We start from the raw sequence: 18,572 nt of genomic DNA on the forward strand, positions 1-18,572 counted from the left end.
AACAGCATTTGCAATTAATCACTTTTCTGTTTCATCCTCCTTTATAACCAGACGAGCCAAGAACAGGAATCTGAACTAATTTCTTTCTTCCGATTGTCTAATCATTTTGGTATTCAAATTCCACTCGTCTGTCACCTAAATGGGATAAAACAAGCTCACAAAAAGACTTATTTGCAAATGCCACATGTGTTGGTCGCGCTCAGAAGCAAAGCACACAGTGGGCACGGCAGGGGGCAGGTGGTGGTGTGGCGCTTACCTGTCTGAGGCTAAGTCACACATCATGGAGACCAGATCAAACTGGTTTGTGAAGCATGAGATAAGGTTTTACAAGTTTAATGAACTGGGTTTTTGGGGGAGATGACTCTGTGCTAAAGGCCGTAAGAGGCTAAAACAAACGCTAATCTATCAGGGGAAAGCTCTTGTTGAGCTATTTGGTTCTCAAAAAAGCACCTCATGAAACACTTGATTTAGTGTTCAACTTATTAGTTGGTTAATTGATTAATCAATCAACAAAATTGATTCTAGCTTTTATAATGAACTGTTAATACAGCTAATATTACAGCTTCAAAAAAATGATTTTCTGTATTTCACATAATTTTTGAATAAATTATTTGACATAATAAATCTGGGCAGAAGTTAATAGTGATGGTCATTCAGAATTGCTTCTGGAATTTATATTTTATAGATGACTTGACTCATCATAAATCAAAAACAAATATTTGATAAAGTCAACAATCTTCAGTTACTTTCTAAAATTGTTTTGATTGATGCAAAAAGCATTTAATCACCTCATAATATAAGCAAAACAAAATGAATCTTAGTATATCCAATCACCTCAATTTAGTTTTTTCTTAGTTATAAAATTCAATTTGCACTTTTGTTGCCCACCATTATATCACGCCTACACCTGAAAATAATGTAATAATGTAACCCAGATGTAATCCTCAAATAAGACTGTTAAGTAATAAATAACTTGCTTGCCTCTGCTAAAAGAATTCTAATAACTGCTGTCAGAAACCAAAAGAAAAGCACACATAAACTGTAATTTAAATCAACTGATCAGCTGCCAGTTTAATTGGATAATAATAACAAACCTAGCTAGCATTGATGTTAAGCTAGCCGAGCTGTCGTGGCACCGACCAATCTAAATTGCAAAAGCCGATGGGACGATGATGTTAGCTTAGCCAACGTGGTGCAGACAGTGATGTCACTAAATACTCTGTCAGGTAAATCTACTAGATGTTGCAGAATATCATTCATTCATGCAAGCTGACACTGAAATAGGATGCAGGGGATTGTTTTCCTTTGTAACAAGACATATTAGTTTATTTAATATAAAGTTCAGTTGAAATACAAAGTTACTACGATTACCATTCCAATCCATGTTACAACAAAATGCTGCTGCACACATGCAAACATTTCTCTTACTGTGAGAGGCAGAAGGAACGGACGCCACATAATGAAAACAAAACAAAGATGGCCACTTTGTCTTTCATGTGACATGAAGGGACACAGGAAATGACCCCTTGACCCCTCACCAAGCGTGTTCTTTCATCTTAGAAATATAGAAATATATAAAGATTTAAAGAGTACACAGAGAAACAGTGAAAAACAGAAAAAGGACAAGTAAAACAACAGCACTGCATGTGTGTGTGTGTGTGATTAGATCCTCACAAAACACCAAATATATACCCCAGAGTGAAGGGCAGGGAGGGTGAAGTGTGAAATAAAGAGGATGGAAAAAAGAAAGAAAAGATCAGTTGTCTCATTCGGGGTTCAGTGGGAGGATGAGTGGAAGGATTGAAATGTTTCTAAAAGAAAACAAATGTGATTGGTGATAAAATAAGTCAAATAAGTAGAAGTGAATTTACTGCACCATTAACATGAACTTATACCAGTAATCTGTCCTGAAAGTTTAGCCTGTAAAATAAAATTAAAAATTGGTAAAAGGTTTATTTTTCACTTGATATTATTATAGGCTTCTACATGTCTACAGTCTTTGTGCTGAGCCAGGCTCTGTACTGGGTGCACAGGGTGAAAATGATCCGCTTTTGGATCAGATGGCCGACAAGAAACATTTCCTTTGAATTCAAATCTTCATTTTCCCACTGAGGGTATAAGGCTTGTGAGTGTAGTGGTGAGGTTAAAAGACTTTTGTTATCTGGAATCACTGTTGTTTAATTTGGAAACCCATATCTGACAAAAAAAAAGTTAGTTTACTTATTCAGTCAGAATTTCACTTCATTTCACTATTTGCAATTTTAAGTTGCAATTATGAATCCAAATTGGATGAAATTATGAGATGTAAACATGTTGCCAATGTTTCATCCTTGTGTTTTCCTGTCTGTAATGGGCTTCCATGGATTTAGTGTTCCTTCCCTCAGTTTTAAAGCCACTGCTCTGCTCTAAAAAGCCAGAGAACTGGTTTTACGTATCTCAAAAAAGAAGAAATAAGAGGGAACGAGACTTTTCTGTATGATTCATCTGCCGAACTCTACGCTCATTCTTGGGCACGGTCGCTCTTACCAGGGTCGTCGACGGGCATGACGACCGTCACCAGGTCACTCACACGTCCGTACAGACCATTGGTGCAGACTGCCACCACCTCGATCGCGTAGCTGGTGTTGGCTAATAGGTCATCAAGTATCGCTCCCTGGTGGTGGAAGACAGAATGACATTAGCTGCAAAGTATAGTGCATATACTTCAACTAGTTTTACAAAGTACACCATTAGTTTTAGGCTGAATTCACAGACTTTCTGATGAGATATTTGCATCTAGTGATTTCTCTGAGCTCTGGATTTTAATAAAGTGGTGGATGGTTTACACAGAAACTAGCAGGACAGAAATGTCTGGTTTAGAGTCAGCTCAACATGTTATTGTTAGTCTATGGCTGTTTGAATGGTGTAAAATTTTGTGTGGCTCTATGATCAATGTTTACCTGCTCAGTTTGATATTCATTTAGATTTTCACTGAGCATATTGGTGACGGCTGCCAATTCTGGCCTGACAGAGGTTGTAGACACGATGGCTTTGAATGCATTACAAAGTACAGTAAGGAAATCCTTATAGAACGTGCAGACTCTCTCTCTCACCACATCCTGGTCTCCGTCAGTCAAGTACACAGTGGGGGAGACATTTTCTGCATTGGCCAATCTGTAGCTGACAGAGTATTTCTCGATGCTGGCATCGTAAACCGCCCGGGGCCGCTCCCACGTCACCAGTAGGCTGCTGAGATTATAGGGTGCCGCCTGGATGTTCTCTGGCTCTGAACTGCACACTGACAGAAGGAGACAAACAACAACAAATTCAAAAAAAGTTTTTCTAAATTAAAAGGCATAGAGACTCATCGGTTGGGAGTAGCTGTGTTGTGTTTGACTTGAGATGGAACTCCTTCTCATTTAACATTCAGATTCATTTAACAGAGGGTCTCGTATTTGTGAGAACCAGTATAAAGATGGCTGTGGTTTGAAGAGGGTGGGACAGGGGATTGATATATATGTATCTGGGGGCTGTCTGGGACTACTTTGTCCGATCCTCCCTACTTGTCAGGGGGGTTTACAAACTGTAAGTGATGTGTTGTTTTCACAGTCTTGTTCCCTTGTGGCTCAAATTGAGATGATCCAACTTGTCGAGATCCTACAGAGTCCGGCGATAGTCAAGCTGCTTTATAAAACCAAGACAAGTGGTGACACAACAATTGAGAAGCCAGTGATGCATGCTGAAAATTCTCACAGGACTTCCTGTGTCTCAAAGTCCTGCTGTAGTTTCACAGACTGTTCTTGTCAACATGCACAATAATGGTGAGGGCAGTCGGGTGACAGGAAATGAGAGCAGTGATGAGTTTAAAGATGTCTAAGATTTTTGCACCAGGTAGCTGATTCCATTTGGGACGTCATCAAATCTAATTATGGAATCACCAAGTAGGAGGACCTCAGGCTGTAAGAGGCTGGCCAGACTGAAGTGGGGGGGCCGTAGTGACTGTGACATCATCCATGATGCTAACCACAGGTGCATCCATACCAAGGGCAGGTGTCACGTGATAAGGAGCAGAAGCAGCAAGGAAAACATGGCCTGCATTGTTGGAAGACCTGGAGCCAAGCATTTCTTGACCCACGAATGGGTGGGTTCCTCAATGTTTTCAGACTGGACACAGCAAGCCGGCTAACATCTGACAGCAAGCAGCAGCTCCAGGAAATACTGGATATAATAATAAGGTTACAATCAGTGCAGGTACAGATTCAACAGATCTGATTGGTGCATTCACAGTTTCTGTGTCCGTACCTCTCCTTGGTTTCATAAGTGTTGGCCTCAAATATAGCAGATGTCACCACTATTATAGTATCCTATAACACATGTAACACTGAGGCTTCATTTTCCTGGTCCAGTCCCAGCCAACAGCACCCATGTTATGTCTGAGCAGATGTCAGCCTATAGCTGTGACAACTTAGACTGATTACTGATCTGACTGACAAGTGATTTAAATAGTAATGCATACTACTACTACCACTAGTACAACTACTACTAAACAAAATAATAATAATAATAATAATTATAATAATAGTAGTAGTAATAATAATGATTTTTCAGCCTTTTCTGTGTTTAATTTAAACTGTAAGACTTTCAAATTGGTTCTTATCACTTTTTAAAATCTATATATGTTTATTATTATTCATGTTTATTATTATTCATCAATCTTGTCTTGTTATTACTTTGTGTGGAGGTGCCCCATGCAGTGTTTTTAAGAGTCATTTCCTGGACCCAGAGAAGAATGATTCTGGGTCAGAGTTGAGATTAGAGGAGCGGAGATAATGCAGATGACAGACACTCAGAGGATTAACACAGATTAAAAGAGGTTGAGGATCGATGACAATAGCAGGCTCCACCTATCCAACCACTGATAATATTTTCTCCTCTACTGGATCTGAGCTGAACCTAAACCTCGGCTTTCACCTCTGACCTTTATCCTCTTTGAGGGATCAAAATGAAAATGTCACGCTATGTGTCAGAGCTGCTGCTATACTGGCAATAAATCTGTGGTGGGCATACATATGCAAACCATTTTTTTTTCCAGCAATCAGAGACGTATGCTTCCCACCCAGGAAGGCACCAACAGTGGCAAAGACTGACTGGGTCTGTGGCCATCCAGCTCCAGCCACTAGGGGGCAGAGTGAGCCTAGAGAACACGTGTATGAACTTCATAGAAGCATTTATTCACCTGTTTTACACAAAGTGTCAACCAAAGTTTCATCTCTGGCACCTGTAAAAGCAGTTTAGTCTTGATAAATAATCATAAGAAAAAATATCATCATAAGATCAAGTGAAGGTGAGGATGGAATAAAAAACTTAAGTTGATCCTCAAATGCACTTGTATTTAAAAAGTGCATGAGAGGTAGTCATGCTGTCTACATGAGCACCATTAACAGTACAAAAAATATTTTCCTTATACACTTATGCCATTTTCACACAACTTAACTGAACCCAGACCCTCTTTTTTTTTTTCAATTAGATGGGTTCTAGTTTTGTTGTTGTGGTCAATACTGATTCCTGTTGCTGGCAAAATTAAATGGACCTGGTGGTTCCCACTAGGATAAAAAAACAATATACATTATTATATAGTATATAGAGCACCATCTGAGAGTGTAACTGTATCGAATAACATTACAGATCAATTTTACAAGCAATTTTTAAAAGAGAGCTGAGGATCTGAGCTGTGCACAGATAAAAATACTCTTCAGATTGTAAATTTCAAATAATCCCCTGGTCTGCCAGAACAAGCCCTTCCCAAAACCCGCAGATCAATAGCACTTCATTACTAATCATCGAGTACAACCGGCGTGTGGCGTGAAAATCGATGGTTAACCAAGCTGACCTCCTCCCGATGTCACTGAGATTTTATCTGGGCCATTGGAGCTCTATTCTTGTCCCCCTGTCATTTGTTTCCCATCATATGTGATCCACTTGTCTCTGATCCATTTAAGTCTGATTTAATTAGCATTACACTGGGACTCTTCATACTTGGGGTCACACTCAGGTCTAGTACAGGTTTAGGAGAAGCAGAAGCTGGTACAAATCACCTGAATAAAAGGTTTATAAGGTGTTTTAGCAATTGAATTGGATGGAATTTATATTCATAAAATTAATAAAAACACCACAATATATGAGATGTATTTCATTATATTCTTAATAGTTGTATTCCTTTTGTTCTACATAGGTTTATGTGTTTATGTGTTGTCGTTCAAACGTGTAGTTTTCAGTCCCCTGACCCTGACTCAAGTAACATCACTTGAAGCAATTTATCAGACTTCAAACAGCTCCGTCTGGAGACACAAAAGGCACAAAAGTGTAATAGTACTCTCCAACCCATGAAAACAGACTTCAATGTGCTAAATCAGCACACTTTCCCTTTAAAACGACATGGGTTTATACTATATAGTGGTGAACAGGGACTGCTTTCAATTCAATGATAAAAGAATAAACAAAACTGGATTCAATGAAAACGATATGAATGTATGAATGTCGGAGTGACCCCAAACGCACCAGAGGGCAACATTTTGAAAACAGTCTCTGCTTGTTGCTGCATTATAACACCAGGCTGAACATTACAGCCTCATGGGGTTGCTAGTGTGGCACCAGACTGTGATGTAAATGTAACAGACAGACAGGAAAAGTGTAGGATTTTGGATACGTACTTGGTGTGAGGACCTCCTCGGTGCCAGTGTAAGAGGAGAACACCTGACCCATGAACTGCTGCTGCTGCTCCCTGTAGTTGTTCTGCAGGTAGTCCATCAGCATCACATATCCAGCCTGCTGCATTGTCATCACCTCGCAGAACATCTCCAGCTGCAACACAGGAACCACAGCAACATAATACAAACCAGGATCAGCAGTGCCAGCACCTGCTGCCAAACAACAGAAGCGTAATACTCCTGTAGTCTGAATGCAGTTAGTCATACTGAACGCCAGGAGCCAACAGGAAGGATGAAAGAAAGTGTAACTTGCAGCCTGATATGTACCACATGGATCTGTTATTTGACATTTTCACCGGTGATAGCATTATCAACCAAAGAGAGTCACCTAAAGATATAGTATCAAAGTGACAAGTGCCAATTTGAACCAAAAACTAAACAGTGAGCACTTGTCCTAGTTTGTCCGAGGATTCAGTGTACAATTAACCCTGAGTTGTGACGAACCTTTCTTTTTTATTATAGAAAGGTTTGTTTGATTAACCAATTACCAGTGCCAGAATGCAATATACAATGTCAGAAAATAGTGCCTCACAGTTTAATGCCTTCAACAACTAGTCCAGTTGCAGTTTATATCCATGTTTGTATCCATCCATCCATCCATCCATCCATCCATCCATCCATCCATCCATCTGTTCCTGAGTAATGCTGTTAAATGATGGCCAGAGGTGAAGACGTGTTTTTGCAGAACATTATAATGACACAATGAAGTTTAACCTTTGACCTTTTGAATGTTAAATATCATCACTTTATACTTTTTAGACATTTGTGTGAAACTCTCTCATAATTAGTGTATGAGTTCTTGAGCTACAGTCAGAAATATGCTTTGTGAGGTCACACTGACCTTTGACCACCAAAATCTAATCAGTGCATCCTTGAGTCTAAGTGGACGTTTGGACCAAATTTGAAAATACTCCCTCAAGGCACCACGGAGATATCATGTGCACGATCTGCTAAAGATATTCAACTTACAAAGATATAAAAGGGAGAAAAACAGGAACTTCTCACAAGCTGCAACCAGAGTGTGTTTAGAGTTCAGGATTGATAAAAGACTAAAGCAATTAATTGATAATCAAAATAGTATAATTAAATAATAATTCAAACATCAACCTGCGTATTGACTAAGCACCTCAGCGCTAAATTGTTAAGTTGTCTAATCTCCTGCAACAACAAACTGAAGAGTAATTTAACTCCTAGTATTCTGAAAAATGGTAGAATGCTGTCTTAACATAAAATGTGGGAAAACTCTACATGTCTACAGCACTAAAATAAACTGTCAATCATCCATAACACACAGCTCTCTGAGCAGTTCAGAAGTGAATGGGCGTGCAGGTGCCATGAATCATACTGGGAAGGCCTCCATACCTGCTCAGGTGAGTCACTTCCCTCTGGTTACACAACACTCATCATCGTCCTACTCACACAGAGTCAACACAGCAGCAGAGCCAAGCTTACAGCCCATTAAGGCTATTTGCGGTTTTCTAAGTCATAACTTAAAAGTATTAGGCTCTGGCAGCCCAAGCTGAGCTGGAATGTGGACGAGCTGAGACACATCATAAAAGTTTGGGAAAACATGAAATCCTGGAAGACCTGCAACAGCAGGTGTAAAAGTTGTAACAGGTTAATGCAAATCAGCTGAATCTGCCTATATTGTCTCAAATTGGATGACTAATTCTTCTGCTTTGATAGATCAATTATTGGTGTATTGATATTTATGTTAGGTATCAAGAGTAAAAGCAGTTAATCTGAAGTGTCTCTGCGGTGGAGCTGCAACAACTTATCGACATCTGAAATGTGACAAGGAGCCACGACTGAACACAAAAAAGGTCACAAGTCAAAAAGTTTGGTTTCATTTTTAACAATTCATTGTATTCCACACTTTTATCACATGTTTTTAATGAAACCGTTTAATCTGACAAAATAACTAGCAACTATAGCTGTGAATTAAATGCTGTGCAGCAAAAAGAACAATATTTTGCTGGTAAAAGTTTAGAGTAGTATAACATAGAAATACACAAGTTAAGTACAAGTGCCTACAACTGTACTTAGCTACAGTAGTTATACTTATATATATACTTAAATAAGATACTGTGCAGATTAAGCCATTTTAAGCCTGAATCTGTTGCCCTTGATTTATAAAACTCAAGCTGAATTTCTGCCAGATTGGCTGCCATTCCACGTCACCTCCCCTGTTTCCCATAATGCAGCCTCTCTTTTTTGACAACATTTTTGTTTGAATAAATGTCAGTGAACAAAACCAACTGGGGGCTCTGTGTTCATTGTAACCATCCATGTTACGGTCGATCAAGTGAGAATGGAGGTTGCGTGTTTTGGCCATACTGAGGGCGGATTATAATGCTTAGTGTGGGTTAACACATCGGGCAGAATTTAACAGGTGTGTGGTGTCTGCGCAGCTTAAGGGTCCTCACAAGTATGAAAGTACAAACGTGAGTGTGTGTGAGGCCTCGCGCCTTAAGACAGCTGTGTTCAGAGTGAATGAGTGTGGCGGAAGATGACGTCTGAGCCTCAGCAGGCGTCACACCAGAACTTTTCCGTTTAAAAAGCTTTTGTGTGTGTTCTCACATGTTCTTGCAAGTATAAGTGTGTGTGTGTGTGTTTCAGCTTAAATACCGTGAAGATCTTTTGTGAGTCTATATTTGTTAGATGTAATGACTGCATCTGTATGGCTGTCAATCACTAGAAGCCTGAGGGCAGTCTCACACACACACACACACACAGCATGTGTTGACAGCCTGCTGTCTCTTGGCCTCACCCATCACTTGTGTGTTTCCTGAGCTCTGGTATGATAATTCCTCCTTTCAGCTCCTTGAACATGTTTCCAAAGGGTTGTTTACGGACATTTCTGTAATTGTGTTGCTTGTCTTTTCATCTTGAAAACAAACCCTGACATCTGGTTCTTGAAGAACAACACTGGTGGTTGGAAATGGTTTGAGGCCAATTAACTACAAGATCACTGCTTTTTCATTTTCCAATTTCTCCCATTAGGATTTAGGTTGATTTCCTTACTTTCAGACAGCCATCGGTGTCAGTTCATGTCTATGGAAATCAAACTGGGGACACTTCAAAATTATTTGACATTGTTGGTACACTAATCCATCCTTGCGAATATTTTTGTCATAATGATGAAGTTCCTTGGAATACTTCCTTGCATAATCCATTTAAAAGTATTGTAGATTAATAGTTCATATCTTTATATATATTTATATCTTTATGTACACCTTGCATGGGCTATTATCTAGGTGAATCAGGTTTCAGGGAGGTTTTAAGTATCATAATGGGGGGGCACTACCTCGCTTGAAATACAGAGTGTCTCTGCAAGCAAAAGAAAAAACTCTTTGAGACTCTTTGAAACAAATACGCTAATGCATGAAAGAAAGACCACTCCACCAATGAGTGAAGTAATCTTTTAAATTATCATCTAGAAAATACATTGATAAAGGGCCAAAACACATCAGAATCTGTGTCAGTAATGGACTGATCACAGCAAATGTTTTTTTTTAAACCGTCATTTAAGCAAATTATTGATCATACACTCTCATATTTCAGTAAATATGTATAATATATTGTATAATATATTTCAACTTTGGCCTCCTCTTAACAATCCACACAGTTATCAAACCATCTCTATGTTAGATGAAAAACAACGGGTTTTTTGACGCACCTTTCATTATAATGTAATGCAACAACAACACCATCAACTATAGCCTTGCAAGTCACCATTCTGAGACAGTTAATTTTCACTTTACAGTTTGCTGTTAAGTAAAAAAACAACATTTGATTAAAATGGTACAAATAACAGACAGTGAATAACTGCACAAGAAATCAGCTTCTGACTGCTTCATCCTAAAAATAGCAGCACCCTCATTCCTCACCTGTTCGTCAGAGATGGCCACTGTGTTCTTGAAGACGATCCACTCGACAGTCTCGCTGCAGGGCGGTGTGGTCAGAGAGCCGTTGTAGATGAAGTATTTCTCTGTGGAGTTCGGCAGGAGACCTCGCAGGGCGAAGGGTAAAACCTCAGCGCTCTTTCCTGGACAGCAGATGGGGACAGATTTGAATAAGCAAAAGACAAGAAAAGGCAAGAGAAGAGACAAAAGATGAAACTGACTCACCGTATCTGCTGACGCTGTTGATACCGTCTATGATTGAAGCGTAGTTCACATTCTCTTCAATGCTCGTCTGTGAAGAGAAAACCAACATAATTATCTCATTCTGGGTTTTTTTGTTTTAAATCAATGAATAAAACAGTTCATAATTAAACGCCCTACAGATTTCACATTCATTCCACTTACGCATTCATTGCTTTAGCTTCTATTTGAACAGCTAATCCATTACGTTTAGCTGATTAACTAACTAGTTTTTATGTACTCATTTAGTGCTGAAGTGTTATAGGTGACTCAATATGTGGATATTTGTTCAGATCCAAACACAATTTATATTCTTTCAAATTAGCTGGGCTACTCTACAAACTTTCCCCCTGGCAACTGGAGCTATCCAAGTACCACTGGTCATGTCAGTCACTGAGTTAGAAGAACCTACAATTGTGAGTATTTATTTGGACTGCAGTAAAAATGTTGGCTCTTACTGCACCATGACAGGCAGGAAGTAAAGCTTCATAGTAATGGTAACAGACTTTGATGTCAAATCCAAAACAACTAAACCAGTCTGACAGGAGATCAGCACATAAATCCATCAGCACTCTGTGCCACCTTCAGCCTACACACATAATATTATTGAGAGGTGAAAAGTGAAGCTCAGTTGAGTGCAGATCTCCACCAGGTGATCTGTGCTATGCCTAACCATAACCTTAACTTAGCCTAATGCAACTGTGGAGAGCACTGCTACAAGAAACACTAGCCTGATGGGGGGGAACAGGTTTTGACATCAGTCTATTACACATAACTTTGGTGGATCATAGCATATTGAGTATGGCATTAATCTGTAGATGCCTCAGTCCAAAATTAGACTTTTCTACAGAAGTAAGTTTTTGGATGGGAAGGGAAAGAAGGGTAATAACATGTTGTAAGACCTTCAGGCCAGACTTTTGGGTTCGCCAATAAAGCCACCAGACTACCCTCAACATGACTTTTGGAGATTGCCCAGTTATGACTGGCAAAGCAAAAAAACAAAATTTACTGGCTCTTTTGTGTTGGTTGGTAGTTTTCCCAACCTGCAGGCTCTGTGTACACACACAGACATCAGACGTTGTTCTGAGATTCATTCCAACATGGCCCCTGTGGTTCGAACATGCCAATCTGGCTGGAGGCTGAGCAATGATCCAAAGCCAAAACATGAATCAAATTGTCCAAAAACAGTGCACTCACTCAAGTATTACTACAACACGCTATTCATACCACTGCTCAACTTTGAGCCATCCTCCCAGACGGACTTTTTTCATCTTCAACAAAAAGTCACATAAAGTCATTCTGTGTTTTAAACATGCCAACTTTTAGAATTTCATACAACTGGCATTTTTTTAAATGAGCACCAACTCAAAAAAAAGTCTGCGTTGCTTATTGTAAAGACCTCCATTATCTTACAACACACATCCCAAAAAGCCTTAGGAGCATTTTACTATACAGTCAAATCTCATTACATTGTATGCTATTCGTAGCATACACGCAGCACTCAATAAATCAAATGGTTTGACAGAAAAAGAAGAAAAAAATCCCATATTTGTGGCTGTCACTGGTCTGTAATAAGTCCTCCAATCTCGACCCAAATGAACTGATTGGATGGCTGGCCTGCCACCTGCGTACCTGCATGCACACCTGTGAACTCATTATGCATGACCAGAGTCTTCCACCAGGCCAGACAGACTTATTCCACCACAAACTACTTCCTCTGCTAGTTTCTTCTCTAGTTGTTTCATTCTTTCAATGAAGGTTATTTGCATTTTAATACCTTTTTTAGTGCTTTAGGAGACAACTGACAAGCATGTAAGATGATCTCAGTGCTATCGGGGCACATGATCAGACATCTGCCTTGTAAAGCATGCACACCTCAAACAGCACGGCGAGCGCTGTGATTCTGCCTCCGGCCTTGATGGTGTCATCTAAGGAGTCAAAGCGACGCGCCTCATAACAGTAGATCTGCATCTGTGGGTGAAAACAGAAATACGTTAGACAAAGACCAGTCGCTTCTTTCATGAACACAAATGGAACAAAATTACCACTGTGTAGCGTGTTTTTTTTGCCATTATTCTCCTTGTGTAAGTTAATGACAAAATGAAAGCTACAGTGCGTTGTCCAAAAACAGAAACTGTTTGGTACTTTATGCTCCATGATAATCAGTTCTTCACATAACTTGTAACATGTTGATGTATATGAAATGGTCTGCACTTAACATTAAAAATGTTCCCGAGCTCGACATTTCTCACATATCACAACTCTTATTAGATGTCTCACCTCTAGAGGGTATTTGGCTCCATCCAAACTGTGTTCGGAGCCCTCTGAAGAGGCATTGCAGCGGCCCCAGTGGAAGGTGATACGTCCGACCTTGAACTTTGACCTGAGACCCCCTCCGCTGACATAAAACTCTCCATCCACATTGACTGCCACTGAAAACAGAAAGGAAACAAGCAAATAAATGCCTGACACTGTGTGTGCTGTATTTTAGTTTTTTTTCACGAAATCATCTGTGATCAAACTTTACCATTGACATCAAATCTGTCTACAGATTTTAAAGCTTTGAAGACTTGACCCAAACAGCCAAACCTCTCTCTTGAATAATAATGATAAAAATGTAGAGGATATTAAAAGATGAGAGCTTGTACATCACATAATACTCCACTAACACCTTTATTGGACCATCAAACAATGATTCAATCAACAAGGGGATCTTCTTCAGGTCGATCTTTGTTTGACCTGACAAAAGGTTCCCTCGGGGATCGAAATGTTCTTTGATGGTCTAATGAAGGTGGAGCATTATACAGCCCTTTCATCTTCTGCACTATACTGTACATCCCAGCCCACCGCCTTAAAAAAAGAGAATGTGACCATTGTTTTGTAAAGATAATACATATTTTTCATGTGAACGTCTTGACAAAAGTCAGTCTTTGCGAAAACATCGATCTGGTGAGCACTGGAGCTCTCGACACTTTAAGGACTCTGTTTGCTTTTGGTACGTTTTTAATCTTTCCACCACTTTTATCTGTGTGTGGTTGGCCTCATTCACGTCCTCTTTGTTGTCTGTGATTCCACTAACCCTGTCAAAAAATCAAATTTCCCCTTGAGGGAGGACAAATATTGACTCAACATGTCGCTAATTCATACCTGTTGAAAAGTTTGTTTTCACCGTATTAAAGGCATGAATCAATCCATACGCTTCATCTATCACCTCTTTTTATCTGAATATGTTCGATTTGTGGCTGAGTATACTCCTGACAGACCCGGAGCTTTGAAAGAGTGTGTATGGATGGCAGCCTGTGCCTTGAACCTACACTGGGCCCATTTGTGGGCTGATAAAAACAGGTTTAAGTACTGTTGGCCTGAATCGTGCTCAGATTGTCCACCAAACATCTCCATTAATAAAAGCCTTTGGTGCAGCTGGCGGCCGATTAACAACTACAACAGAGTGCTTCTTATTTCGCTGAGAGTCCCGTTGCTAAGAAGCACTGGACTCGTCTGTTTGGAGCTTTTCGAAAAGGCGAGGTGGGATCCCCCTTGTCTACAATTTCACTTAACAATTACTTTGAATGTACACTGTAGGTTATTGTGTTTCACACCACTTAAGAGACAGGAAATATATAAAAGGCTCTCAATCCGTCAAATGAGAAACCGGTAACTGTATCCTTTGCAATAGGATGCCACTGTATGAGAAAAGGCCCTATCACTCAGTATCTATCTGGGAGAAACTGTCATTACAAAAACAGTGGGTCGACATTTTAGGACGGATGGGTAAAGGAAGGAAATGAGGAAAGAGATGGTGTTAGATTGAAGCGTTTCTCACTGAACACTTCTCAGCTGGTATATTCACATAGCAAGAAAACAGCTTCAGAATAGCTGCAGAAGCCTCAATGTCATTAAAATCCTCTAAGCTTTATGGCAATAAAGACGAATTTTGAACTGTTTTTAATTGACAGTAGCACTTTATTTATAAAGGAGTTGGTATTAATCACACTAAAGTGACTATTTTGTGATGTCACTGCGCAATTTTATTTTTGGACTCCAGGCCAGTGAAAAATATATTGAAAGATAATATAATTGCTAAGGCAAAGAAGCCAAGTTGAAATCTTATGTCATGCTAACAAAAAGTTACAAGAAAGTTGTTGCAATACTTTTTCTTTCTGTCACTGTGTTTGTCCACTGTTTGGTGCTGAGCAGGTAGTGTACAGTGGGCTTATCGGAGCTTGTTTCATGAAAACAGCTGCCTGGTGCAGCCGAAAACAACATTATATCAGCAGTGACAGCGAACCAAAATAGTTAAGTTGTGGTCCAGAAAAGCTACACAATGAGCTGAAATGTTCCATTAAGCCGTGTTAACACTGAGCAAGATTGTTTTCACGTTGTCATTTGATCATTTGTTTTCATATATTGAAATATTATAGGTGCAGCCCATTGTGTGACACAACAGTCACATCCTCCCACCAGTGGGTGAAGCCTCTTACCAGTCTTGCCATCGTTCTTGATGGTCGTCCTGTCGGTTGTCAGGCTCTCCCAGCCGTCAAACCTCAGTTTCTGGTACTGCAGCTTCACCTGAGCCAGGTTCTCCTCGATGTTGATGGGCGACTGCTTGGCGTTGCTGCAGGATGGGAACTTCTTGGCCCAGTTGTTTTGATTTAATGTTCCTGGAGGGCAGAGAGAAACAAGTGCTCAGATAAAGCTGTTATTATACCATCCAACATTGATTAAAACAGATTTTGTAATAGGAATAAAGTAAAATTGGCTGTTATGTCTTTTCACTGAATGGGCTGATGGAGATGATGTGGATCACGTTCCAACCTTCACAGGCAGCAGATCTCAACCCAACTGTACACCTTTAGATCAGGGAGACAGTGCTTTCTACTGTTGTCATCAAAACAAAAAAGGTTGTAGAGTTTATCAGACAGAATATATGACCAGGAGCACCGAAGCTGTTCTGGAAGATTGTGGTGGGGCATCATCTCTTTAAGACATGTTATGGTTTTACTTTCATTTCTCACCCATGGGTGTGTGTTCACACTGTAGTTTAAATACACAATCATGCAGAGTTCCTTAACTGTCTGTGACCCTTGGCTTGTTTTTAGATCCCTAAATTCTCCAAACCCCAACAATCACACAGCTGTCAGGCTGTCAATTTGTCAAGTTGGGGAAAGTTGGGTAGTTAGTGTATTTTAAAGAGCATGACGGAAACCCCAAATGGATTACACAATGATAAGACGACTGTCTAACCCTTTGACAGCTGTCCAGGAGTATAATTGTCATGGGGGGATGGGGGTCACACTCTAACCTTTACTTCACTCACTGAACTCCTGCATCACGTTGGTGTTCATGTCAATCAGCATCAATGCCTGTTGAGCGTTTCACGCACAGATCTCTGATACGCAAGTTAATCACTTGCATGTCTACAGGTGTAGAGTGCAGCATCATCCACGCACAGGTTTAAAGTAACTGCTGTTGTTGAACATATATGGAGTTTTTCACTCCAACAGGCTGGAGAACGATTCGAGTTTCACTCTCTTGCCCTTTTAAAACTGGGTCTGTGGTTGACGTCACTGATCTGTGTTGCTGTGAATTGACTGGGTTGTCATTGTGTTGTGGAGCAAAACACACAAACGCTCTGGGGTGGAAATTCTGAAACCTGAGTGAGCACCAGGACACGCACATGATTCTTATCACTCTGTGTTCATTGTTATACTGTAGATTTTACTGGTTAAAGAGTTCTTACTGAAAACACAAAAGAAATGCTTAATTTTTGTATAGCGTTTGTGACAGGCGAGTGAGGATTTGGATAGAAATAGAAGCCTGACTGACAGCTGAGGCAATTGTGACAGTATTGATTTATGTTTATAGAACTGCTTTGTTGAATATGCAATTCTGATTGGTCAGCTATGGCCTTCTATGTTCTGCTATTTTTGTACAGCAGACTGTTGTCATGTGTAATTGACTGCTGCTATGGATGTAGTTCTGATTTCAGAGGCAATAAAATTATTTTTTGGTCATTATTTTGTGTCAAATTTCTTTAGTAACCAGCTGTGAAATAAACGGGACAGCATACAGCAAGTGGCGTCATTACAAAATCCCTTCAGGATGATTCCTGCATCACCCCGTCAGGGTTTGTTTTGTAATAATGGCCTCTTTGCTGTACATTATCCCTTAGATGATGTATACAGCAATTTCCATTGTTATTTTCTGCACTGCTGCTTGTACATCTTATTCTTCGGAGTTCATGGTAATAGATTTATCAGTTCTTTAAACTCGTCAATTTTTTTGTTTGGTTTTGGCAGCTGAACAGCTGACTTTAATAAGCAAATCAGACTGAAACTGTAAACGGATGGTGGAAGGTCGGACGAAGTGATGAAGTGCAGACCCTATAACTAATTACGCAATGACCGCTTATAGGTGTGCTGCTCTGGGAAAGCTAGTTATGAGCTAACAAGCTAATGAGCTAATAACCTCCAGCTGGTCTGCAGCTTTAACGCCAATATCAGTTCACATTTGTCACTCTTACAGCTGTCATAAGGTCAAAGTCCAAAATCTTTCAATGTTCAAGCAGACTTTTCTCAAAAACAGCCTTCGGCTAACAACTGCTGCTCAAAAGAAAGTCCAGCATCAGGTTCCCTCTTAAGTTCAAACACAAAGAGCGGGCTGACATGATGGATGACATAAATATAGAATGGAAAGTGTTAAAGCAAAGAATACAAATCATCCCTTACAGAGGAGTTTACAGATTCATTCGTTCACAGGTGTGTCAGCTGCACCCCAAAATGACCCAAACAGAATTAATCCAGCAGCTCATATTCATGTCAAACAGATCTACAGCTTCAGGCTCTTTCTCACTTTTATTGGAAAAATAATCTAAGCAGCATGTGAGGTTTGATCAAAAACACTTGCTGTTCTGCTCGTATATCCTGCTGCTGTGGCTGAAGAGTGTTAGAGGACTACATGAAAATTTGTTCACATCTGCCCCAAATTACTTCAGCCTTCACTCAGTTGATGATAAAACCTTTGAGACTGACAGAGACACATTTAGGGGAGGGATGAGACACAGACTGGAAAGCTGCCATCCTTCTGTTTGGCTCACTTTAAGTGTCTCTGGTTGACAGCAGCAGCTGCATAGTTACAAACTAAATAGAGTACGTCCATAATGACGGACTCACTTTAGACAGTTACATCTTTATAAAAAGTATGTTTATATGCTACTAAATTGTTTAGCTTAATATGCTTTTTGCTGCTTAGCTTATGCTCATTGCATGACGAAGCCCAGTAAATGTGAAGTCCTCAGAGAGGCTGTGGGGAGGAAGTCTAAGTAGATGTTGGACAACATTAAGGACTTTGGCCTCATTTACACTTATCATTTTAAGTCTTGTATTTGTATAAAACCTCAAGACAGTTTCATTTACAGATTTTTGCCGTACTACTTTTGGCCGGATCGCGAATCTGACTGCAATCCATCTTCGTCGAAAGAAAAACTATGTCTGCATTTTATAAATTTAACAATTTAGCAGCTAGCTAACAGCCATCCTAAAGCACAAACCCATGGCTGAATTATACGTATGAATTACATATGAGACAAACATTTTATAGTCTTACTCTGCTCACACTGCTCCCTCCTAGATCACCAACTGGGATTTCACCGTTGGTTTCTAGTTCAGAAAATCTAAGATCT

The 18,572-nt window shown here is 39.8% G+C and overlaps 1 protein-coding gene across 1 annotated transcript in view; it reads right to left on the reverse strand.

The window, feature by feature from the left end:
- Positions 1-18,572, reverse strand: part of ptprz1a (protein tyrosine phosphatase receptor type Z1a) — an 80,481-nt gene that overhangs the window by 27,647 nt on the left and 34,262 nt on the right. The window contains exons 3-10 of the mRNA XM_070830138.1: positions 15,373-15,552; positions 13,172-13,323; positions 12,767-12,862; positions 10,877-10,943; positions 10,637-10,794; positions 6,690-6,840; positions 3,093-3,277; positions 2,527-2,653 (exon numbers count right to left, since the gene is read on the reverse strand). Coding sequence (XP_070686239.1) covers positions 2,527-2,653; positions 3,093-3,277; positions 6,690-6,840; positions 10,637-10,794; positions 10,877-10,943; positions 12,767-12,862; positions 13,172-13,323; positions 15,373-15,552 — 1,116 coding nt within the window. The remainder of the gene's footprint in view (positions 1-2,526; positions 2,654-3,092; positions 3,278-6,689; positions 6,841-10,636; positions 10,795-10,876; positions 10,944-12,766; positions 12,863-13,171; positions 13,324-15,372; positions 15,553-18,572) is intronic.

The sequence above is a fragment of the Pempheris klunzingeri genome, chromosome 5 (genome assembly GCF_042242105.1).
Source record: "Pempheris klunzingeri isolate RE-2024b chromosome 5, fPemKlu1.hap1, whole genome shotgun sequence".
In the NCBI taxonomy this organism is placed as follows: domain Eukaryota; kingdom Metazoa; phylum Chordata; class Actinopteri; order Acropomatiformes; family Pempheridae; genus Pempheris; species Pempheris klunzingeri.